We start from the raw sequence: 25,715 nt of genomic DNA on the forward strand, positions 1-25,715 counted from the left end.
TGGGAGATCATTGATGAAAATGAGATAGGAAGAAGCCCTCACAGAACCTATGAAGAAGTCTTCAAATGCGTAGTCCCATCCTTAAAGCTTGTTTTCAGACAACTAGAATGAAAGTCTCGTGTATTTCTCATCTACCTATGCCATGGTTAACTCTTCAGCATCTATCTAAAACAGTGCCTGGTACACAAAGCAAACATACAAAATTTTTTTTCACGGATTTTGTAGAATGAATGTCTCATGTTTTGATCACAGAGGCTCTGCTTTCTACCTGTCTTTGGTTTATATATTAGAAATCCTAATGGGTAGTGTTTATTATACATTATAATTGTTCTCAGAATATGAGCAACCTGAAGAGAAAGCAATAAAAGCTTGGGGCCCTGAGAGAACACTTCCAAGACAAAATGAAACATATCCCACCTCTCAAGGTAGTTGTGACAGGTGAATGGTTCCCACACAATGTTCATGGCCTAATTTCTGGAATCTATCTTATATTACGGGGCAAAATATAAAGTTATAAACCTGCATGGTTTATCCTGCAGGGCAATCTAATCACATGAGCTCTGAAAACCACAGAGCTATCTCTAGCTGAAAATAGGTATGGCAGAAACAATCAGAGATTTAAATCATGAGCGAGACTTAACCTCATGCTGAACCATAGAAAAAGGATGAGGAGAAACAGTAGACCTTCCCCTTGCTGAAAGCATTTGGAAGGAATCAGGGACTCTAGTGAAGACACTGGATTTGGATGACACCCTACAAAAGTTCAAAGGCAGATACATCTTCAGAGCCTCCAAAAGGCACAAAGTTCTATGAGCACCCTGACTTCAGCCTTGAGAGACTCTACATTGAGTGAGCCCCCACTATACTCAGGCTTTTACATTTGGCCCTCACCATTGTGAAATGATAAATGCGTGTGGTTTTAGACTGTTAAGTATGAGGTAATTTGTTACAGCAGCACCAGTGAAACCAAAACAACCAGCAACGGGTCTTGACAAAGGAAGCAAATAAAAGGAAGCAAATAAATTGCTCTGGCCAAAATTTGCTGACCCAGTATTATAGCTCTGTCCCACAGTCCAAACCTGGGGGGTTTGGGGGGGGGAGGAAAGAGAGAGAGAGAGAGAGAGAGAGAGAGAGAGAGAGACAGAGACAGAGACAGAGACAGAGAGACAGAGAGAGAGACAGAGAGATCCCCACAGTTTTCTGCCCCCTTTCTGAGAAAGATGTGTGCTGCATGAGGAAGGCCCTCAAGGAAAGTTCAGAGAAGATGGGGAAAAGCTTGCCTGCTAGGCAGTCCACTTTTATGCTAAATCCACCTGCCAAGCAGTGAGAACATGGAAATTGATCTCCTCGTAGAAGTTGCTTAATAGTATATATACTCTGTACACTCAGCAACAGGACTCTCTCTTCAGACATAAAGGCATTTATCATAGAGATAGTATTTCATTTATCAATCCATCCTTGAACTCATCAAAAAGTCTTTTTGAGGATCTCAGCTAAGTCTAGTTCCTAGAACCATCTCTATATACATATAATACTCAATAAAGAGCCCAATGACTAGGGTTTTTAGTTTCCCAGGTGCTGGGATGACAGATGTATACCACCACTCCCAAATAAATGAATAAGTTTCTAAGTTAAAAAAAATGACAGAGAATGCCTAATTACATTGTATTAATACTGAAGGACATATTAGCATCTTGACACAGAAAACTCATTTACTCGTGTTCATGTGAGACATGCATTTAATACAAATGTAATCAAGAACCAAGGGGCCAGGGCTTGGAAATATCTAGGCAAAAACTGCATTTCTTCACTGAATGGTTTTCCGGGACTATCTTACTTGCTATGACTCTGATTCCTAATTTTGTTCTACAGAAACAGACTTCTATCTTACTAGCAATTGTTTGGGGCACAAAATTTATATTACTCATGTCAATTATTATCAGCTTTTATTTACTCAGCACCTAGTACATGTCAGAATCTTCATACATATGACCAATAATCACACTAAACGGTGGACTAAATTATCTGCCATAAGAGAAGAGGAGGGACGGGAGTTTGGTCTAGTGGTTAAAGTGCTTGCCTAGCATGCATGAAGACCCGGGTTCAATTCCTCGGTACCACATACATAGAAAAAAGCCGGAAGTGGTGCTGAGGCTCAAGTGGTAGAGCTCTAGCCTTGAGAAAGTCCAAGGACAGTGCTCAGGCCCTGAGCTCAAGCCCAGGACTGGCAAAAAAAAAAAAAAGAGAAGAGGAAACTGAGGCCTACAGCAGCTAAAATGATTCCTCCCTCCTCCCCCCAGCCTCAAGGTCAGGTTAGTAATGACTTAAAAAAAAAAGGTTGAAGCAAAACTTGAACCCAGATCAGATAGCCCTAAAGCAAGATTCTTCCAACTCTGCTACATTCCTTCTTATTGTCAAAACATAGTTCTCCCCAACATCTGGAAGCTAGAGAGGACCCAGGAGAAAAAAAAAAAAAACAGAATACCCTTGTCTGAAAAATTAGGAAACACCCATACCAAAAAAATGGCTTAAATAAAATAATCATGGTAGGAGGAAAATATGTCTTTCCTGATGAGCCGCTCATGGTACATAAACACACATTGACAGAATCATTCCCCCCTATGGTATGATTGGGTCTGGCATCTGGCTGCTGCCCCAGGTGCTGCTCTTGGCACAGTTAACTGTCCAAGTGCCATGATGCCACAAGTGACCTCCATCTACATCACAAGCACTGAAATTCCAACTGAGTGACAGGAGAGGGAAAAAAAAAATTTCCTGTAATTCAAATGTCAATCCCAGTAGTCCAATTAAAGCTGTGCTTAATTCAATAAATAACATTCTCAAAGCTTTGGAAGTCATCTCCTCCCAAAGGCATGCTCCAAAAATCTTTTTTCACTGAATCATCCTACTCAGTGTCTACAATCTAATGCAAAAGTCCCACTTTTCTGACTTTATGAAGAATAGTTTTTCAGCAACAACAAAAGGGCCAAAGCAGAGCCTGGGATGTGCCACACATGCACACATACACCCAAGACAGGCACAAAGCACACCAGAGCTACCTTAACCAACACCTGCTCAGGAATCAGCTGACCCACAGGACACCATAACAAGACAGGATGGATGCATATGACAAGTCTGAAGGTGCATTCCCATGTACTCTGTCATGTCATGAATCCTCCTAAACTGACAGTTTCAAGTTGAAATCCAAGATATCCAAGATATGATGAGTATCATCATATGAGTATCATTCCCATTTGAGTATACTTTGAATATTGTGTGAATGAAGAGTTTATTGTGTTGTGTACACAATAGGTGCTTAATGCGTAGAGAGAAATAAAATAAACGGGCACCAGAATGCATTCCTCTGCCTTCTAAAAAAAATCATATTTAAAAGAACGGAAGGGACTGAAATACAGCAGTCCAAAATAGTCCCAAGGAAATGGGTTGACCACAACCTTTTATACCATTTGTATTAACTTTGATCTTCTATCTCTCATAATGTAAAAGGAATGCCAACAAGCTGGAAATGTCTATGCAATTGATCTTACCTATTTTGGACTGTTAAGGAGACAAATGTCTCCACAAAGAAATATATCTCACTTTAAATTATAATAGAGAAATGATAAACAATACAATCACAGATCACTGAACTAAGAACTTAGTACTTAAAAAAATCACTGAAATAGAATATACTACCCTCTAAATTAAAAAAAAGCAAATTTTAAGCACTGACTCTAAGCCTGTCACAATGACTGGCTTGAATGCTCACCACAAAGGTACTAGAAAGTCCCAGTTTTGCAATTACCTCTGCCTCAAATAGCCTCTGTAGCATTAGAGTCGAGCAGCACCCAAGAACTTCTTGTCAGTCCAGACCACACATCCTGAGGTGTGTTTCTAAGATCACATTACAAAGTATAATCTAGTCACAATGTCTAGAATGGAACTAAATAGTCTTGGGATTTCCTGGGAAGACTCAGCTCTCTATAAAGAAGTCATGATACTCAAAGTCCAAAAGAATTGCAACTACATTTTACTGTAATGAGAAATAGTTCTCTCTCCTTTTGGGGGGGGGTAGGGAAGGGACAGAGTTGGTAGTTCATGGAGCTCGAACTCTGGGCCTGGACACTGTTCCTGAGGTCTTCAGCTCAAGGCTACCACTCTACCATTTGAGCCACAGCAACATTTCTGGTTTTCTGGTGGTTAATTGAAAATAAGAGTCTCATGGACTTTTTGTGCCTGGGCTGGCTTTGAACCACAATTCGCAGATCTCAGACTTCTGAGTAGCTAGGATTACAGACATGAGCTACCAGCACCCAGCTGAGAAACAGCTCTTTCTAATAAGCCCATTCTTCAGGGCTTTTCTCTGGTTTAAAAAAAAAAAAACTTACTGACAAACCAAAGTACTTCCTGGTAAATAGGAAACCAGAATGTCAGATGTTAAAGGATGCCACTGAAGGAGGCTTTCACCAGAATTCTTGGAAAGCTCAGATGCATTATCTGTTCAGAACTACGATAGACAACATGGATGAATCTAGCCTCACTTGCACTCTTTGATTAAGAGTGAATGTGGGGGCTGGCATTTTAGCCTAGTGGTAGAGTGCTTTCCTAACATGCACGAAGACCTGGGTTCAATTTCTCTGTACCACATACACAGAAAAAGCCAGAAGTGGTGCTGTGGCTCAAGTGATAGAGCTCTACCCTTGAGAAAGCCCAAGAACAGTGACCAGGCCCTGAATTCAAGCCCCAGCACTGGCCAAAAAAAAAAGGGGGGGAATGATGCATATCATAGAGCCTTCTCTGCTTTTACTTTGAGCATCATTTTATCATTAAGTATTCCTGCAATCTTATCCATTTCCAGGGTTTTACTATGACTGCTCATAATTTCTCCTTTCTGATTCAAATACATCCTCCCATCAAGTTTCAAGACTTAAAAACACAAAAAAAAAAGTCTTCAAATAAACCCTTACTTAAATACAAAGAAAGGAAGAAGAAAGAAGGAGGAGGAGAGGAGGAAGAGGAGGAGGAGGGAAAGGAGGAAGAGGAAGAGGAGGAGGAGGAGGAGGAGGAAGAGGAGGAGGAGGAGGAAGAGGAGGAGGAAGAGGAGGAGGAAGAGGAGGAGGAGGAGGAAGAAGAGGAGGAGGAGGAGGAAGAGGAGGAGGAGGAGGAAGAAGAAGAAGAAAGAGAAGAAGAAGAAGAAGAAGCAGCAGCAACATCAACAGCAGAAGCCACATGTCATTGCTGATTGAAATAGGCACAAGGAACCTTGAACTTGAACTCAGCCAAGCCAGCATGCTCATTTGCATTCATTCCTTGGGAGATGGACCAAAAGTTTGAGTGAACACTTATGATACCACTGAGCTAAATTATAACACCAATTCCCAGTCGGATCTATATTTCTACAAAGACAAACTCATATCCAGGGAAAAAAATTCACATTCCCAAAAAATTAGTGCTTCAAGCTTCCCACAGAGTAGGTCAACTCACCACTATCGGCTTCAGAATGTCCATGTTGGAACGAAGCACCTGCTCTGCCAGATCCAGTGTCTCCCTGGGTTGCCCACAAAGCTCAGAAACTTCCTGATCACCAATTTGAATGATATCTCCTAATTTTGATCCATTGCACAGATTGGTCAAATGCAACTGGTAACCTTGCAAAAATACCTGGAGATTATTTCATGCAAGAGAGATAAGCAAAAACAGGTTACATAGATGAGAAGCTGGGTCCTTAAGGCTTTTAAGGGTGGCTCGTATTTACTATGAATAATGCAGACTCTACCTACATTAAAAATTACAAACTTTCTCTGTTAGTTTAAATGAGTGCAGCCTGCTCTGTCTGTAGAACAACTAGATGTGAGTGATGGACCAAAAGCCTCTTAAACCCATGCAGACTTCTAAGCACTGCAGAGCATTGTTCCTGCCGTGGTTTCCATCAACTTCTCACCTAATGCCAGGTATTCAAGTGCACTTCAGTTTGACTTCTGCCTCTAATCCTTGCTGCCAAGTTGTCAATCTCCCTTTAAGGCCTGTGCTTAAGAACACAGACAACCCAAACTCTAATTACCATACCAGGACTACCAATATGCTTAGGATGGTCCTGATTCGCAATTAATGGGATGTGACAGATATGAAAATTGGCAGGGAGCAATGGAAATTATGCTTAATGCAACTATTTTTGAAAGCCTGCTGCCTCTGGCCCACCTCCCAACCACACAATGAGTAAATACAGGCATATTTTCCTAGTTTCAGAAGGGCAAGCAATAAGCACATTTTTCTAATTTTAAAAATTCTCAACCATGTGAAACAAAGACCTTATTTTCAAATATACACATTTTTCCCCTAATTATGCTTATTGTATGAGATGGGGTGAGAGAGAGAAGTTCCCCTTTCTGCTAGAGAATAGATTCAAAGAGCACCATTGAAAAAGCAATAATCCCACCAGCCCCCCAGGTGCTGTATGAGAAGTACTGATGCCAGAGAAAGTTCTCTAGGAATCTAAGGTTAAAGTTCTATACAAACACTAATACTACTTACTGATTTTTATAAACCTAAGCAAATTGTTCCTTGTATATATTTGTATCTTTCTTTGTGTATATTTGTATCTTTTCTATTTCTAAAAAGATTCAAGGTTTTCACAAACTCCGGTCTTAGATACTGTGTGTGTGTGTGTGTGTGTGTGTGTGTGTGTGTGTGTGTGTGTGTGTGTGGTAGTGGGGTTTGAACTAGAGGCCTCAAGCTCTCAAGCCTCTTGACTTTTTTACCTAAGGCTGGCATTCTATCACATGAGCCACATGTTTACTTCTGGCTTTTGGAGGATTCATTGGAGATCATAGTTTCAGATTTGTCTGCTTGGGCTGGCTTCAAATCATGATCTTCAGCCCTTGGCCCTCTGAGTCGTGAGGATTACAGGTGTGAGCCCCCAGCCCCAGGCTCCATGCCTTATATTTTACAGACAGATGGTCATTGCTCTAGATCAATAATCATCATTCCAGCTCTTATCTCAGAACTGTGATTTTTCTTTCTATTTAATTCACCTTAACTTAAATATGTAACCCTTTTAGGATGAAGTCATCACATACAGACAAGTATGTGTCAACCAACTGGCCCTTGATGCTATGGTATACAGTCCCCTCTCCAACCTGAACACAGGAAAGTAAACTTAAGTGATGCTGAATTCAAACCAACCACTTCCCTCACCACCAGGATTAAAAAGAAACCACAGTTTAATGCAGCCCCACAGAAGCTGCTAAAGGCGGCCAGCTTACCTGGTGCAGGCTGACATCAGCCTGAAGCAATCTGTCCACAGTCAGCCTTGGGAGAGACAGATTGTGATACAGGAATCCAGAGAAGGTTTCGTTATCCACCAGGAAATCCTGAAGCTTCAAGCCTATTGAAAAGATGATGTTTTGTTTTCCTTTAATAAATAACTCCAAAAGTAGAAATTGAGAACAAAAAGTAGCAAACACAATGGAGCAGGTGGAGAAAAATATCACAATATTGACTGCCTAGATTGAAAGTCGTCGATGACCACAGGCTTCTGGCTTACCCATACAGAAAAATGAGCCAGATTGCTCGATCCCTCTTATTAGGAGAGCCATGGAAAGATTGCTCTCTGATAAGGTGTTGAGCCAAGCTCAGCATGAGCTCCCACAATCACACTGCATGACAGTATAGTCACACACACACACACACACACACACACACACACACACACACACACCCTTCCCTTGCTTTCCAAACAAGAAGCCAAACCTTGTCAATGATCTCATCCACCCCATCTGAGTTTTGTGACACAAACCCTCAGATCAAACATAGCTAAAAATCAGATAAACAGAAAGCTTTTATTCCCACAAGCCACAGGGGTGGATGAGTAGAAAACAGTTTTCAAACTTCACCATCTATCAGAAACCACCTGGTGAGCTGGTAAAACTGCAGACTGTATTGTGACCCCAGCCCCAGAGTGTCTGTTTTGATGGAGCTAGGGTGGTGGGATGTGTGTATCTCACAAGTTTCCAGGAGGTATGGGCGCTGCCAGCCTGCAATCAACACTTTAAGAAACACTGGAATAGCACCGTCTGTCTTTTAGAAAGCTTTTTACAGATATGGTCTTATTTAGTTTACAATAAAGCACTTGAGATGAAATTCTTCCATGGCTCAGAAAACTGGGTTGGTATGTGTTTTATAAAATTCTACCCTATGAAATGATTTGACTGCTGAAGGTTTCACACAGATTTCCATTGAACAATAAGCCTTCCAGATACATTTACAAAAAGACAGTGACTTGAGACAGAAACACGGAATTTTATTTTATTTTATTTTATTTTGCCAGTCTTGGGGCTTGAACTCAGGGCCTGGACACTGTCCTTGAACACTTTTTGCTCATGGCTAGCACTCTGCCACTGGAACCACAGTGCCACTTCTGGCTTTTTCTGTGTATGTGGTTCCAGAGAATCGAACCCAGGATTTCATGCATGCTCGGCGAGCACTCTACCACTAGGCCACACTCCCAGCCCCTACACACAAAATTTTAGCTCTGGATGCTGTGTCTGGAGTTGCATGATGTGCCTGTGATACCCCTTGATACTTCATGCCACTCCAGTGGACTTAAGTTTCCTCATCTCCAAGAATTTTCTGAGCAGATATATAGGAATAACCTTCCGACTTGAAAAGTTATCTATTTCCTTGTCTTCATCCATTTGACTCTTCCTGTAACCCCTTCTCTTCTCCCTATACTCTGTTGTCCTAATAACATAAGTTCTTCCTTAGAATAAAGAGAAATTGAGTTCCACAAGATTATATGTCCATCAAGGCACACATCATTTGCAGAACTGTGGTCCACAGACCCAAACACTAGTTGACCTGTAGGGGGCAAACTGTACAAACCCAAATCATATACCCAAAAAGAAAAGGAGATAAACCTCTGAAATCTCTACAGTGCATGGGCTTGATGAGGGCAGGAATTCATCTGCAATGCTAAGAGGGTCACTCACAACACAGAAATTCCGTAGCAGAGGGGACTCTAGCAAAAACAAGATTCTCATCAGCACTGCATGAAGCAGGCAGGTTCTGCCTTTAAAAAGCTTCATCGTCTTGTACAGAGATCTAGAAAGAGTCAGTGAGCAAGGTTCACATCTCTAGAGAAGGTTTCTCTGTAGCACCCATGCAGCCAGCTCCTGAGGATTCTTCAGGACATTCAGAAACAGTTCCTTGGCCTGAGAAAGCCTCTCCTTGGAATTGGTGCTCCTTCAAGCTGCCAGACTTCCTGGTGCTCCCATCACATAGGACATCACACTGACAAATCATTTCTGCAGTTGTCAAGCCTCTGAGTCTCTAAGACAAACTCAGGGAGAAGGCTTCTTGGGTCTACTCCTTACATACTCTGTAAGATACAGACTCTGGAGGAGGTAGCCCACAAATTTACATTGTAATCAAGTAGCCCTGGTACTTCTAATCCGGGGGATGGGGAGGGAGATGGGAGCCATATTTTAAAGAATATTGTTTAACTCAGATACTATCTCTATTCTGTTTCTCTTGGTGTCTCCACTATCTAGATCAGGATCTGGCCTGATCAGTGATTCACAGCAAATAATAAATATTAGGAGATGGAATTAAGTCTGAGAAAATGCCAGAAGAATCTGAGAAATGCCTAGATTTCCCTTCAGCAAAGCAGACCCATAGATGTCAGGACCATCCATGGATGGGCCACATTCCAAGAGTAAACAGGACCCCAAACCACTAGGACTATCTTCCCAGGGACATATAGACAATGCATCTCAGAATCCCTACTGTACAGGCAAACAGTAAGGATGATAGGTAGATAAGCGGGGGGCTTGAAGCCTAGTATAAAAAGGTAGACACTAACAGACAGGGATAGAAAAAAAAATACCACATTAAGACTCAGAAACCCTGGGATCTGTTTCCATCCAGAATTTAATGGATCTTTTCACCTACCTGTGCTTATACAACTCGGGACCATAAAAGACTTTTGTGAAAACTTGACAGAACAGAATAAACAAATGAACTATACCCTCATTGACCAACTGAGCCACAAATTCCTCTTAGGCAAAGCCAAAGCAGTCTCACTGAGGAACTTCAGAATAGCCCCCAATTTCCCTCCCAGAGCAGCAGAAGTGTGAGAGGCTACCCCAGGCTGTTCTTTCAATAGGCCTAGGTCATCCAGCAACACTCTGGAGACCAACAAATGGGTTCAGCATGTTTATGAGACTCTTCTGTTATGTCAACAGACTCTGAGAATGAAAACAGCTGGATGTGATCAAATGCCAACCGCCTATTCCCTGGATGAGACACAAGAACGAAGAGGCTGATTCAATAGTCAACAACCCTTGGCACAGCACGTGCATGATGTGGTAGGTTGGCTGGGTGGAGAAGCAGCAGGAAGGGCCAAAGATCCCTAGCAATAAAGCATTTGCAGTCTGGTCACATGGATAGCCACACATTTTGGCTCAAGACACTCACATGATCATTGACAGCTGGAAAGCAATGTGGAGCTTATACAGGTTCACAGCCCTGACTACCTGTTAGACTCACTTGAGAGCTTTACAAGATATCCAAAGCAAACATCAGAATTAGAAAAACAAAAAACCCCAGCTAATTCTAGATGAGTTTAGAAAGCAATAATAAAGAAGAAAGATCAGGGCTAATGATCATAAAAATTAACCTCATGCTACACTATATTGTGAATTAGCTGTGTGATCTTGAGAAAGTCACACTACCAATTTTTCTCACTCATGAAAGAAAACAGTATTATCCACCTCTCGGAGGACAAAGGAGATTTATTTGTAAAGCACAAACAATAATCAACTGGCTTATGATAGGTATTTAATAGATGGTAATATTTTTGCTGATATTGACAAAAAATTTTCACTTGTTTACCACTGGAAAACCAGGAAGTATACACAGTAGATACAGACCTTTCCTTTAAAGGGGCTGATAAAGGAGAGAAAGAGGCATATCTTTTAGAGAAAGCAGAAGGAGAGATAAGAAAACCAGAGGAAGATGGTTAATGGAAACATTTGTCCAAGATGAAGTTTAAATGCAGTTTATCTGCAGGCTTTCCATGGGGCAGGGGGCGGGAGTGGGGAATTGGGCAGGAGCCAAGTTCTACAAAAGAACAAACCCCCCAAATCTCTTCAAGCTATAGCAGGTGAAGACAAGTTAAGAACCTCTCATGATGGAAATTGCTGAGATATTCTGACACTCAGTGCTAGGTACACAGTCAGTTCTCAATCTATACCTGAGTAAATGAATGATGAATGAATGAAAACATGAACAAGCTGAGAAACAGAGACAGAGGATATTTCTCAAAACCTAGGATTTGGGAAATAGGAAAAGATAAGGAAAGAAAGGGTGTGAAGCAAGGACATATGAGAGTGATTTTGTTCCCTACTGGTCTCTTCTCCATTATATTGCTCCCCAGAGAATGGGCAGAAAAATGCAGAATATGTGGAAAACCAGATATCTGAAACGGCCCTTATTCCCTTACTTGGTCTGTGAGTCACCTCTCTAAGAAACTTGCCTTGACCTTCTCACCCTCAAGATAGGTTGAGTGGCCTCTCCTTTGGCTCAGCAACATCCTGAGATTTGCCTAAGAGCCATGTCGGTGTGTACATCTTTCTCTTAGAAGAATAGAAATAGCCTTGATGGCCAGGCTTCATAAATCCAAAGCCAGCAGTGTCAGGCACAGAGAAGCACTCGATAAATGTTGGGAGGATAAAGGAACACAAACAAACGAATTAATTAATTAAATGATGTGATTTGGAAAACTGCCAGCTAGACGAGATACATTCAACCTGGCATTAGTTTGGGAAAAGAGAGAGTAGAGCATGAATATGAAACAAACTGGGTCAAGATGGCACCGGAGCTCCTCTAAGCCCACTGAGTCACAACAGCCCAGGTTAAAAGAGGAGTCAAGTGAAGGGGCATATCAGAGTGCAGCAGGGATATAGCAGAGGGAGGCTGAGTTAATTAAACAATGAAAGAAAGATGGCAATGGCATCTACCTCATTGGAATGAGCATGGAGTTAATGAGAAATGTATGTACAGGCCAAGAAAACTGCTGGCACTGAGAGAGGTGCTCCCTGAAGAACAGCTAATACCTTCATCATCATCTCCTTAGCTTCCCTGCTAATTGTGCCCTAAAGCACATTCGGAATAGATAAGAACATAGAAGTGACTTTGCCCAGGATTCAGAGATGCAAATCCACAATCTAACATGTTTCTGTACATGTGTGCATATGGTCTATAGGAATGTAATTGCCTTGCCTGAGTTCCTGGATTGGACAAAATTAGTGAGTTTTTTTTTTTTCCTCTTGACACAGTCTGTATCAAGATGAAGAAAAGGCTGAGGTTCATTGATCTGTCTACTGCAAAATTTATTAGAAGAATAAGTAAACACAGCATTCCACAATAGGAATAATCACATCTGACGGCAACTACCAGGATGGATACAGGTAGAAGACAACCAGTAAAAAACCAGTTGCTCCAGTCAAGACAGGGTACACTTATTGGGAAGGGCAATCACTCATGCACTCATTTTTGGCCAAATGAGTTGACATGAATCTGAGATCTTATCATCAGGAAAAGGTGTAGCTAAGGTATTGTTATCTACCGTATTTAAAGGCTCTCATAGATTCAGCACCAGAAGCACCACTTTTAACTGTGTGTTTACTTAGCTCACCTGCCACCTGTTCTTAGTCTCTCGGGGTCTCAGTGTCCTCTGCTGGACAGTGGGACTAATACTACTCACAGGTTGAAACAGGTACCAACCAATGGTTAAGCCTGTCCAAGTGCTAGCACAGAGAAAAGAGCTGGGGAGGTGTGCCCACTACCACAGCACAGAGACATCAGGAGGTCAGTCAGCTTATGAGTAAACTAAATGGAAGTGAAAGGCCCAGAGAGCTTCCTTCTGTCTCACAGTGTTTTCAGTACAAATCGAAGGAGCTGATCTGCTGAGCTCAGCCTCCTCAGCTTTGCATGGAAGAGCAAATAGCTGCCTACCAAAATCTACCAAGTCCCAGGAGCTCTGTTGCTGAAACAGGGCAAAGAAGAGAGAAAGGAAAAACAAAACCAGAAAGACTGTGGAGTCTAAAAGGAACAAACAAATGAGATGTGTTTGTGGCCAGGGGAAGAGTAGGACAGAAGCCTCAGTTTCTTGCCATTCATCTGAGCCAGGCCTCTTGGCCCACACTAAGGCCAGGCAGGCAGAAGGGTGGGGGTGAGGGGTGCCCTTGGGAAACGTTCCTTTCCTTAATTCCAGAATCCCCAGGAACAGGCTCCACCTTGGGGCAGAGGATGAGGCAGAAGGAAAGTGGGAGAGGAGGAGTGGGAGGAGGGAGAGATGCAGTTCTGGAAGGCTCTAGCCTGCTGGGGTTACTCTCGGTCATTGCCCTCCACGCCCCAGCTTGGGTTTCAAGAACTCCAACTCTGCCAGGCAGTGCTCTACTTGAAAAGGAACCACAGCAATCAGCAGCTTGAGAAGTGGGTGGAGGAGGCAAAGGGGGAAGAAAAGAGAAGTAGAGAAAGAGGTTGCTATGAAGACCTAAAACCTAAACCCACTTCTTAAAGGCCCTCACCCCCAAATGAGTGGCATGGAATAAGCAACACCACAACCAGCCTGGGGTGATGTGGAAGGCAATGTCAAACCTTGGTTGGCCTTATAAATAAGACCTTGGAACATTTGGTTTTTTTCCTCTACAGGACTGGTAACAGACACAATGGGTGTCTTTTAGAGCATCTGTTTGTGGTTTGTGTTTGTCTTCCTGATGGCAGGGTTCTACTTTCTTCAGGGAATGAGGTAGCAGAGCCCCCTCTGGGAAGATTTGTTCCCTGCTCAGGCAGGCACTGGGGAAGCCAGGATCTTTCTCTCTGGACCCACTGAAAGTACTATGAGTTGAGGAAAAGAATTTTACATGTGTGAATATGTAATAAACCTATAAACAGTTGCTATACGCCACACAACTACTACAAAGGTTCAAAGGAAAGGAGAAATGCTTTTCTTGGTGCTCTCTACTGGTAGGATCCTGAAATCAATCGTACAGGGGGTACCCAAAGATAGAACCTCTGCCCTGCCTCCTTGGTGGAAATGAGTAGAATTCAGGAAAGCAGAGTAAGAGCCTTCAGCGTATCTGTCCCTCCAAAATCAGTCAATGCTAAACCTGAACACTGAAAGAGACAAAACTCATTTTTTCCTCAGATTCAACCACAAAGACAGTAAGGTGTCTGATATGAATGGAAGATCTCAAAGTTTATATGTGGAAAGTTAATCACCAGTGTGGTAGTCTAAAGAGGTGGGCTTTAACAGATGATGAAGTCAAGAGCTATCAAAAGATGAGATTAGAATCCTTGTAAAAGATCATGGGGGCCGGGAGTTTGGCCTCGTGGTAGAGTGCTTGCCTAGCATGCATGAAGACCAGTGTGTGGTTCCTTGGTACTACATACATAGAAAAAGCTGGAAGTGGCGCAGTGGCTCAAATGATAGAACGCTAACCTTGAGAAAGCCCAAGGAAAGTGCTCAGGCCCTGAGTTCAAGTCCCAGGATTGGGGGGGGACTCTTTTAAAGCCAAGCTCAGTGGCTCTCACCTGTAACCCTAGCTACTCAGGAGGCTGAGATCTGAAGATCACAGGTCAAAGCCAGCCCGGACTCTTAAAGTTGGTGAGATTCTTATTTCTATTAACCACTAGAAAACAGAAAGTGGTGCTATGGCTCCAGGGGTAGGGTGGTAGCCTTGAGCTGAAGAGCTCAAGGACAGAGCCCAGGCCCAGAGTCTAAGCCCCACAACCAACCGACCAAAAAAAAAAAAAGATCTTGAGGGAAGGGTTTGTTCCTCTGAGTTTCTTCTGCATGAGGCTACAGCATTTCTCTCCTATGCAGAATGCAGAAAGGGGGTACCAACTTGGCAGCCCTTTGCACACTGAACTTACAGCACCTCCATCTTGGACTTCCTAACCTCCAAAGAAATAATTTTCTATTTATAAAATTACTGAAGTATCAGATAGTTTTGTTGTCTCCGGTAGTTTTTTGTTTGTTTGTTTGCTTGCTTGTTTTGTGTGGGTCTGAGGCTTGAACTCTGGGTCTGGGCTTTGTCCCTGAGCTCTTCAGCTCAAAACTACTGCCTTACTCCTGGAGCTACAGAACCACTTTCTGTTTTCCAGTGGTTAATTGGAAATAAGAGTCTCAGGGACTTTAGTGCCTGGGCTGGCTTTGAATTGCATACCTCAGATCTCAACCTCCTGAGTAGCTAGGATTACAGGTGTGAGCCACTGCACCCAGCTCAGTCTCAGGCATTTTGCAATGGCATTCTGAGTAGTCTAAGACAATACCCCTATTCTTACTAAGCAGGGAAAAGTGGGAGAAATTGCTGCAAGCCCAGAGAATAAGGTCATGATATCATCGGATAAGAAGCTGAATGGCAATTAAGAAGCCAGACAATTCTGTGGCCCCCAAAGGTCAGAATGACCTGGCCATAGTAGTCTAGGGGAGGCTGGCACAGTCATCTGACCTGAAAGCCCAGAAGGAAATGAGAGGTAACCCTGAGGAAATAACAATGGACTCAAATTGGTTCTGAACATAAAAAGGAAGAGGAAGGAATAAGGAGACAGGAGAGAAAAATAGCTGACAAGGGAACCTCAGCAAAGAGCCTTTTGTGAAGACTAAAGAAATGGAAGAATGGGCGAAGATACCCACAAAGAGCAAGAGGGATGAGAAGTAAAGCCGTCAAAAGCATAAAAGAAAAAGGGGTGCAGAAACAGGAAAGACTGAATCAAACAGAAAGGGCAGACAGGGAAAGATCAAACTGTTGTATAGAGGAAAAAAGATTTTGAGGCACCTAGATCTCACTAGTGAGCTGGTCTCAGACTGAATAATGAAACCAGACCTCCAATCACTGGAAGACTGGGCTAGAATCAGCCTGCAGGGCTGAAGGAAGGGGAGAAGGGGAAGAAGGGGAAGAACAAAAGATGAACTTACAAGTTTAGGACTGAGATGAAATTTTATCTAGAATTGACCAAGGAAGAACTGTTTCTCTCTAATGTATAAAAATGGTTTAATTTTTTTCTAACATCTAAAATTTACAAAACATGATTATGATGTGGTAATAATTTGTCAGGAGAGAAAAAAAATGATTTATATTTGCAAGAGCCTCAGACACATTCTGTTGTTTTCCAGAATGTCTTAAATAACCTTATGAGAAAGGTACCATTATCATCATTATCATCATTATCAACATCATCAACATCATCAACATCATCATCATCGTTATCATCACCATTTTCATTTTGCCAAATGCAGAAATTGAAGAAGTTAATATCTGGCTCAAGGTCACAGCACCTGGCTCAAGGTCAGACAGTGGCAAATGTGTGAACAAACCACTTTGATTTAAAACCTTTGATTCTATTAGCAAATAAATGGATTATTTCATATCTTAAAACTGTTTCATCAAAAGCTGGTGATGTCACTGACACTATTTAGCCTTTCCATCATACCATGGTATGATGGAAAAGTTCTGAGCTTGGAAAAGAAGACTTGGATTCCATTTACAACTTTACTTTTGAGATTGAGAAATAGATACAACCCTTTTGAGCCTCACTGTTCTTTTTTTTTCTTTTTTACCAGTCCTGGAGCTTGAACTCAAGGCCTGAGAACTGTCCCTGGGCTTTCTCAAGTCTAGAGTTCTTCCACTTGAGCCACAGCACCACTTTCAACTTTTTTTTTCTATATATGTGGCATGGAGGAACACAACCTAGGTCTTTGTGTATGCTAGGCAAGCCCTCTACCACTAGGCTAAACTCCCAGTGCATCTCAATGTTCTTATCAATAAAATGAGGATAATAATACTAATCGGCTCGTGCTATTTCAAGACATTGAAGTCAATAATCTAATGAAAGTGTAAAAATGGTCTCTTGACCTTTGTGCCTCACTGTAACAGCAATCAAGGCCGGAAATGGGACACTTCGGGTAAGAAAGAAACTACATTTCCAAGTTGTGCTTTGCCACCCACAGGGTAAATAAATCCTATACTTGAGAAGCAGAAGAGATACAACACTGTTTTGGATGTTAACAATTCCAACAAAAATGTAAAGCAGCCTGCTATTTGTGGAGTATGTGGCATTCCGTAATTGAAAGCAATTGTGTTTTCTTCTATTTTTGTCTGGATAAAGCTGAGCTTTGATTTAATTTAGCCCAAGCAATATTTCAACTCTGCAGTGGAGCATTGAATCCCCAGACTCTATCCCAGCTGGAGCCAGACCCTTCCCTCCCCTGGGTAGAAATCAATTCCTTACTCCCTAGGACATATCCTGACTTTGACAAGTCTGGGGAGACTCTCATGAAAACAGAGAAGCTTCAAATTATGAAACCCGAAAATCCTAAAATGAAAAGTTTCAACGAGTATATATGGAACATGAATTGCAATTAGCCAAGATTTCAAGGGACTTCCATTCTGATGATACAGTGTTGACATAAATGTCCTCAGATCTCCCAGTGAGATGACACATTGGGGTGCAGGGCAGGAAGAGGCAGGGGAGCTACAAGGGAAGGAAATAAAGTTTGAGGTTACAACTTCAACCTCAGCCCAGCGGCCTGCATAGGAGAAGAGATTTCAACCAGGAAAGCAGAAGTGGCCACAAGTCATGGGATAGGATGTTCTTTATAACCAAGCCCTCGATACATGTTCTTATGTCCACCACCCATGAAGTCAAGACGTGTAGGAAGTGGTAGAAGTGAAGAAAATTCTAGCATTTTTCTCTGAAGTTCCCTTGTCCTTTCTCATCTCAGCCTGTATATATCCAGTGTCCTGTAACCTTAGTGAAGTTTGTAGGGACCTGGGGAAGCTCTCTCTAGAATGTAACAGCCAAGTATGAGAGACTAAAGTTCTAGCTTTGCTGCTGTCCTTACCAGTTATGCTTTCTTAGCCTCTTCCACACTTCATTAGGTACTTGAAAAAAAAAAATGTAACCGCTGCATTCCATGATGGTTCTGGAAAAATGTCAGTAAACTAAAGAAGCCTGGTATATACAATGGGCTACACTGCTCAAAAGGTTTTAATTCTCATTGGTGGTTCTTTCCACTCTACACTCCCATTATGCCTTCTCTAAGTTGCTATCCCATCAAGGAAAATGAAATGCAGAGATGTTGAGGAATTAGCCATAATGGAGCAGGATCTGAACCCAGGCAGTCTGGCTGCCATGTCTGCTATCTTAACATTAAATTCCCCTATCCAGGAGACATTTACAAAATGTTAACTATACACACCGCTCCTCAAATCCCCATCACACCTTTCTGTATTACCACAGTCAACCCCACTCACCCCAACAAGAGTTCATCTATTTGATTTTCAAATTAAGGAAAGGATTGAGGAAGGATACAGGTCTATATTATGAATTCTCAGTATTATCAGTAAAACTCACAGACAGTAAAATACGATGCTTCTCCCAAGCAAATTTCCACGTAGATTATATGACAAACTTCACAAATGTCCCAGTCACAACAGAAATGGCAACTAAACATGTTTTTTTTTTAAAATAATACAGAAAATAGCAGGCATTTTGTTTTCTCAACTCAAAATCGAGCCAAGGAGACACAGAATCCAAAGACCTGGGGTCAAGATTGTAGGATCTAGGCAAGAATGACCTCAACCTCGCCTCTGGTTCTGTCCCTTTCAAACTTTTCAATCTAATGACACGGGGATATGTCCTCCAAGCGTGTAACCCCAGCCCAAAGTTCTTCCTGGTTCTCTCTGGACAACTCTTAAGAACTTCAGAGGGCTCTCTATCCCAGGGAAGCCCCTGATTTGAGGAGGGGGTAGAGAGGGGAAGGTAGAAGGCCATTAGCACCCCAGTACTCACTGGGAGGGAAAGTGTTGCTGCAAAGTATATTTGGCTACAGCAACATGCCATTCAGGTTGCACTCAGCCCACCTTGAGGGAACCTTCTCATGGAGAATACCACACACACTGACCATAAACAACAGGCATGCCCAGAAATGTGGAACACACCATCCCTAGCTTAGGAACTAGGCCTCAGTTGTCCCACCTACTCTTTCTGGCCAACATCCACAGGTCTGGAAAATTACCTTCAAAGCCCTCACTAAGCTTTTGTAGTTTAAACTTGTTAGTTGGCTATAACTTGGGACAGAGCCAAACACCTGGAGAGCTACGAGCTAAGGTCTTGGCTGAGACAATGCACAGGAGAGATTGGCTATCTGGCAGACTGCCATACCACAAAACCCGGATCCATGTCAACATCACTTGGGTTGTGCCACAGGTGTGAAAGGTAGAGAACATCAACAAGACCCACACGAGCCGAGGGATTGTCCCCAGTCAGCATGCACAGTGGTGAGACTCCATGAGACATGTGATGGACAAGAATCCAACTGACTGTGGAAAGTGGGGGGCAGGGGAGGAGGGTTTGAAGAGTTAATCAGAGAGCTGTAAAGATGGTTAGAAAGGCAAGAAGCCTCCAGCCCAGTGTATGCATTTTGCCACTTCCAGCCAAGTGAGAAGCTCTGAGCAGGACACAGTAGTAGTAATCATGGAAAAAGCCCACATCTGCAGTGCTGCCAGGAGCTGGAGAGTCAGGGTCAAGAATCTAGGATTTGGGGAGAGAAGCAGATATTGGTACAAGGTGACTGGCTCACACAAACACTCAGCAGGAAGCAGGCTAACCTGACAGTTTGGTATCACTAAACATTTTAAGTAGATGAGGACATACGCAGTAAAGATATCATGAACAAAGTACATGTTCTTTTCTGGCCTGGTCCCGATTCTGGGCCCCCACTAGGGAAATCTTAGCTTGGTTGACATGCTGTTCATTCTGCTCTTCAACCCTCCCTCAAAAAGAGCCACAACATTTACCAAATCAGAGACAGGGAGGCAGGGCCTGATAAAGGATGCTAAGGGCAGAGCCACAGAGGAGGCAGAGAAAGGAGACAGTCTCTTCTCTTACCCAAGAAGGAGCAGATGCAGGTATGTAAAACCTAAAAGTAACACATATGGGAAACTGCCTTTGAAAAGAAAAAAAAAAGGATATTTTTCTTGTAGTTCTACTTTTGGAGACAAGAACACATCACTATGTAAATGCATTGCTAAGACACCTCAGAGAATCGTGTAAGGGGCAAGGAAAATGAACTTTAGTTGAGCTTTCCAGCAAATGCACTGTGTCCTACGAGTTCAGGCAGCTTTTCTAGAAAAAATTCTAAATGGCAAACTTAGTAGAAGAAAGAAAGCAAAGACTGTCTAAAGATTTTGTGTCGTTAGTATTAATTGTAAGCGCTGTTGAACTGAGCTTGCCAAAGGAATTAATGTCACAGTCACGCGAGCTAGCCAGCCTTTTACATGTTTCCAAACTCACTTGCCCTTGATCTTCACCACACTGAATGAAGAAGAAAGGCAGATGTTTGATTTTCTCTCATCTGACTGAGGTGAGAAATCAGATGCACTGATTTATCTGCCACTCCACTATTGCTCAGCACAGAACCATAAACAAGGCCAGCCTAGCACTGAAAAGGCTCCAGTCACAGGGACAATCCATACCACCAGTTTGTCCTGGGGGACCCCATCCAAGTACCAACCACACTTCCATGATGAAGCTTTTTCACATGTTTTTCCCAAATCAAAATTTTGAGGCAATAAAACTTAAAGCCCAGGGGCTGCGAGTATGGCCTAGGGATGCAGTGCTTGCCTATCATGTACAAAGCCCTGAGTTTGATTCCTTGGTACCGCATACACAGAAAAAGCCAGAGGTGGTGCAGAGCATTAGCCTTGAGAAAGTTCAAGGACAGTGCTCAGGCCCTGAGTTCAAGCCCCGAGTCTGGCAAAAAAAAAAAAAAAAAACTTAAGCCCAGAGTGTGTGATCAAATTAGCAAAGTCCTGACAGCCAGAAACATCTAGGAACATAAAGCAGTTAAGAGTGACTATACTGTACATCAACTGTGTGCCATGAGCTCACTATCAAACACAGAGGAAATTATCTCACTTGAAGCACATGTGCCATAATAAGTTGTAGGGCAGCTAACCTCACTACTTTGAGTAAACAGAGGACCAGGAGGAATCAAAATCTGCCCACAGTTCATACTTTGTAAGGACTAAAGTCTGAGTGAGCTACCCAAACAATCAAACTCTTTCTCTTAAACCAGTATATTCTAATCTTCAATCACTAATAAATCACTTGCACAGATTTTTACTATATCCACATAAAGTAATGCTTTCTTTAAATGAACTATAACAATCTTGCCTATCTAATATCCTTTAAGCAATAATACCCATGAAATTTAAATTTAAGAAGAGCTAAAACTAAAAGCTGCTCTCTGTGTACTGCCAAAAATCATCTCAGCCATCACACAAAACTAACTCAAAGAAATATTTATCTTTGCCAGTCTGCATCACTTAGAGTCATAATCAGGACAGGGAACTTTATGCTAGAGTTTCTGGGAATATGTCCTCTTTGTACTCTGCCTTTGAATTGGAGATATGATAGGAATCTTAAGAAAGAATGCATGTCACATTGACTCCCATACATGATTGTAGCCAATCTCTCAACCTGTATGGATTATATGGAAATAATAAAGTGATCATAAAGTCCCAGTGATGAAAATACTTGCTAAACATCCTTAAGAAAGCTTCCTTCTTTGGCATCTCTATTAGAATGAGTTCAAGGATAATAGGATTTGTCTGAAATTTCATTCTTAAAACTGGAGCCATTCCCAGTTGGAAGATCACTAATCCAAACCCAAGATGGTATGGGAGAAAGAGAACTGTATGGGATATTGAGGGCTGGCTATGTTCCATTAGGGAAGATGGTGGGAGAAATCACCTCTCTCTTCAGGATCAGATGATGCTGTAGAACACAGAAGTTTCCATATTGCTTTGTATATCTTGTGTCTCATACATGGTTGAATGACTGGATCAATGGACTCACTTTCCTATAAATAACAAAATAGCCTCGAGTCTCTTTCAATAAATGGAAATGAAAGGACAACCTAGTTCGGGAAACCATGACACTACAAGAAAAGATTAGAAAGGGGATTCTCATATGCACAAATCACCTGTAGATTTTATGATCCCATGCATTTAGCAGATGCAGGCTGAAGAAAGAATAAGATGAACTCCAATTGGATCACAAAAGCAGGACCCAGTGACACCAGCACCGAGCACAATTATTAGTGGTTCTCTAGGATCCTGGCAGTAAGTGACAAAAGCATTGAGATCTCCAAGGGACTGGTCCAGGCCTCAAGCCTTCCGCTCATAGTTATCAATGACAGTTGAGAACTGAGAGAGGCATTTATTAAATTCCTAGATGACAGGAAACAATATGCAACAGGTATCAGAGAAGGTAAAAATCTAAGACAGAATGGCATGGGAAATCTAAAGAGGTAAATCAGAAAGCAGACTTCTTTTTTTAGGTTGAAAAAGTCAGTGGTGCAATGTCCCACTAAGAAAGAGATAAGGAGTCACTTGTAAGTCCGCATATTTAAAAGAGCCTACAGCTGTGGTTGACTGCACAGGGTCTATGAGTCAACAGGGTGACGCAAATGCCAAAAAGCCTAATGAAATCTCAGATTGCATGAACAGAAATACAGTGCTCAGAGCAAAAGAGGCAAAAGTCTCTTTCTTCCTTCACACTTTGAATGCTTTTGTAACTTCTGGTACATAAACATGCTGTGACCCAACCAGAGGAGAGGCAAAAATGAGGAGGAAAGGCATTCCATTAGAGGAATGGACATTTAGCCTAGAAAACCCAAACACTCCAGAGAGAGAGGGGCGGGGGAGGGAGAGAACATTCACAAGAGTTATCTTCAAATTTTCCAAAGAAATGGAATTAGACATACCACTAAGAAGGTAGAGCACAGTAGCAAATATTTTCTGATAATTCAAGCTGTCAACACCTAACTGAGCTACCCTAAAAGAAGTAAATCTAAGTATATGAGAGAGAAGGTAAACAAGGCCAGAGCTCTGCACCAGAGCATCGCCAAGGATCCTTCTAGCCCTGAGACAGTACCAGAGGGCTAAGCCCATGATGCTATGAATGAAGACTCAGAACAAATAAATACTGGTCTCTAAGTATATATCCAGGCTTACATTCCCACCTTGGAGTTTCTAAAATTTACTATTCAAAACCATCAAAAAATTACTGGCTTTCTTTAAAGAAGCAGAATTTCTTTTTTTTTTTTTTGCCAGTCCTGGGGCTTAGACTCAGAGTTTGAGCACTGTCCTTGGGCTTCCTCAAGGCTAAAGCTCTACCACTTGAGCTACAGCACCACTTCTGGCTTTGTTCTGTGTATGTGGTACTGAGGAATCGAACCCAGATCTTTGTGTATGCTAGGCAAGCACTCTACCACTAAGCCAAACTCCTGGCAGAATTCCTGTTCATTCCCAACCCCTGGAACTGAAGCCTGGTTTTGTGTTATAAAATAAACAAAGGAAGGGACTAAAAATTTTGAGAAACTAGCTGAAGACTGGTTTTACAGCTCAGTGGTAAGCCCTTGCCTAGCCATGTGTGAGACCCAAGACTTGAACCCCAGCCTGGAACAAAACTAGCCTCAGTGTTAAAGGGGAATGATTCTTCCCACTAAGTCAGATCTCCATTTACTCAAGGAAGAGGCTCTTATGCAGCCTCCACTAGAATGCAATCTCTTCTAACCAGCTCATTCCCATCAGCCAGCTGATTTCACCAGGTCCACCACTTGAGGATCAAAAATGCATCATCGTCATAGGAGAAGAAATATGATACTGGCTCCTATTCAGTGAGCATCTACTGTGTGCATGCTATCTACAGTGTTGTAGGCTTTACATTTTTTGGTGGTACAAGGGATTGAACTCAGGAATTACGCTTGCTAAGCAAACACTCTACCACTTGCTACCCTTTATCATCAGGAAAGCGCCACAACACCCACTGCCCCTTTTCCTGCCCAAGCAAAGCACAGTTTTGTCTACACAAGACAGAGCTCTAATCCAAGTCTGGCTTAAGCTCCGGCACTTTGTACCATTTCTCCTTTTGCCAAATGAATCCCAAGTTAGGAGATCTTTCAGAAAAGCCAGACTACGCCATTCTCGCCTCCGAGGCCAAACAGAGTAAAAAGTACTTTTCTGGAGCAGTGGTAGTACTTAGCTAGTGACAGGGAAGAGTCATGACTTCTCCTGGTTAGAGCCACCAGCCCAGGGTGGTAACAAAGCAGACCAGTTTTTCAGTAGGCTTCCCAGTGGTTTTTCAATCCTGTAGACTGTGCACACCATTTTTGCCCATAATCAATGGACCACTCCCATTAGCCTCTGCATCTGTGGAAGACCATTGCCTGGAATGTGTGATGTACCAGGCACAGCCAATGTCTCTCCCAGAACATTAACACTTCCTCAGTGACATGCAATAATCTGTCTGGGCGCTTACTAGATCAGGGATCATGATTTCACTTTTGAAAGAGCAGGGTTCAAGTGTTCATCCCACTACAATGACTGCAGGAGGATGAATTCTATTTTCAGAAATGAAGGCTTACTTTTCACTTGCCTCCTAACTTTCCTTGCTCTTCTCTAAGTACAGCAATTTCCCTTGTCTACAAATGTCTATTCATGACAACCATATTTGAAAATGCCATCCATAGCAACCTGCACCCCTACCTGTCCTTAGCACCAAACCTAAGCCATTCCTATCTGGTGATTTTTTTCTTCTCTTTGCTCCATGGAGAGTCAGCATACTTAATGTGTATAGCAACCACCTTCCTTTATTTTGTTTTGAATTCTTTCAGAGAGGCCCAATGCCCAGCCACTATGAGTAGAGAAGGCTCAAGAGGAAGAGCTTAGGGAAGCGGTATAAAGAAAAAGCTCCCACCTGGGCCAAGTGGCTCATGCCTATAATCTCAGGAGGCTGAGATCTGAGGATAGTGGTTCAAAGCCAGCCTGGACACTAAAGAATGTGAGACTCTTATCTCCAATTAATCACTAGAAAATGGGAAGTGGGGCTGTGGCTCAAGGGGTAGGGCAGTAGCCTTGATCTGAAGAACTCAGGAACAATGCCCAGGCCCTGCGGTAGGGAAGTAGCCTTGAGCTGAAGAGCTTAGGGACAGCGCCCAGGCCCATTGGTCAAGCCCCATGACCCCCCCTCAAAAAGCAAGCCCCAGGCCACAGAGGCAGGCCAAAGTCTACCTCCAAACTCATCCACAGAAGACATCTGCTTACTTGGGCCAGAATTCTTGATCTGATGTAATGTTCTCAGAACTCTGTGCATGTCCTTCATGCTGGTGTCTTTTTGGCTGTATAAAAGAAGCTTCTGAGCATCTGAGAACAAGCGAGACACACTATAAAGGGTAAGAAAAGCAAAAAATCCTGGTTAGATCAGCCAGCTGCTTCTCCTGAGCTAAGAAAGTGATGGCCAGGTCTGTCTGCCACAGCCTGTCTTGTGCCCCCCCTCCCCTCCACATCCAAAGACACATGTTAAACATTACTTCTGTTCCCAGTCCCCATCTTACTGGACACCCCGGGATGTCTCACCACTCATCCTCTCAATCACCCTTCCTCTGAGACCACAATGGTGGTTTCACAGTAAATGGGAGTCTCCTACATGTGCTGTAAATTATTTAAGGGCCAAGACCCTTCTGGTGTACTCCAACTTGGAGAATTAGCCATCAGATGTATGTGTGGCTGGCATCCCGCCATCCTTCCCTTCTTTTCTTCTGGCCCATTTTTTTGGGAGATACAGTTTTTAAACCAACAGTT

The 25,715-nt window shown here is 42.5% G+C and overlaps 1 protein-coding gene across 2 annotated transcripts in view; it reads right to left on the minus strand.

Annotated features, from left to right (window-relative positions):
- The window catches only part of Abca1 (ATP binding cassette subfamily A member 1), a 125,023-nt gene that overhangs the window by 59,953 nt on the left and 39,355 nt on the right, over nucleotides 1-25,715 (minus strand). For both annotated transcript variants that reach the window (XM_090330362.1, XM_090330363.1), the window contains exons 5-7: nucleotides 25,179-25,297; nucleotides 7,263-7,384; nucleotides 5,485-5,661 (exon numbers count right to left, since the gene is read on the minus strand). In XM_090330362.1, coding sequence (XP_090186488.1) covers nucleotides 5,485-5,661; nucleotides 7,263-7,384; nucleotides 25,179-25,297 — 418 coding nt within the window. The remainder of the gene's footprint in view (nucleotides 1-5,484; nucleotides 5,662-7,262; nucleotides 7,385-25,178; nucleotides 25,298-25,715) is intronic.

This window comes from Megascapheus bottae, chromosome 3 (assembly GCF_031878675.1).
Source record: "Megascapheus bottae isolate mThoBot1 chromosome 3, mThoBot2.hap1, whole genome shotgun sequence".
NCBI lineage: Eukaryota > Metazoa > Chordata > Mammalia > Rodentia > Geomyidae > Megascapheus > Megascapheus bottae.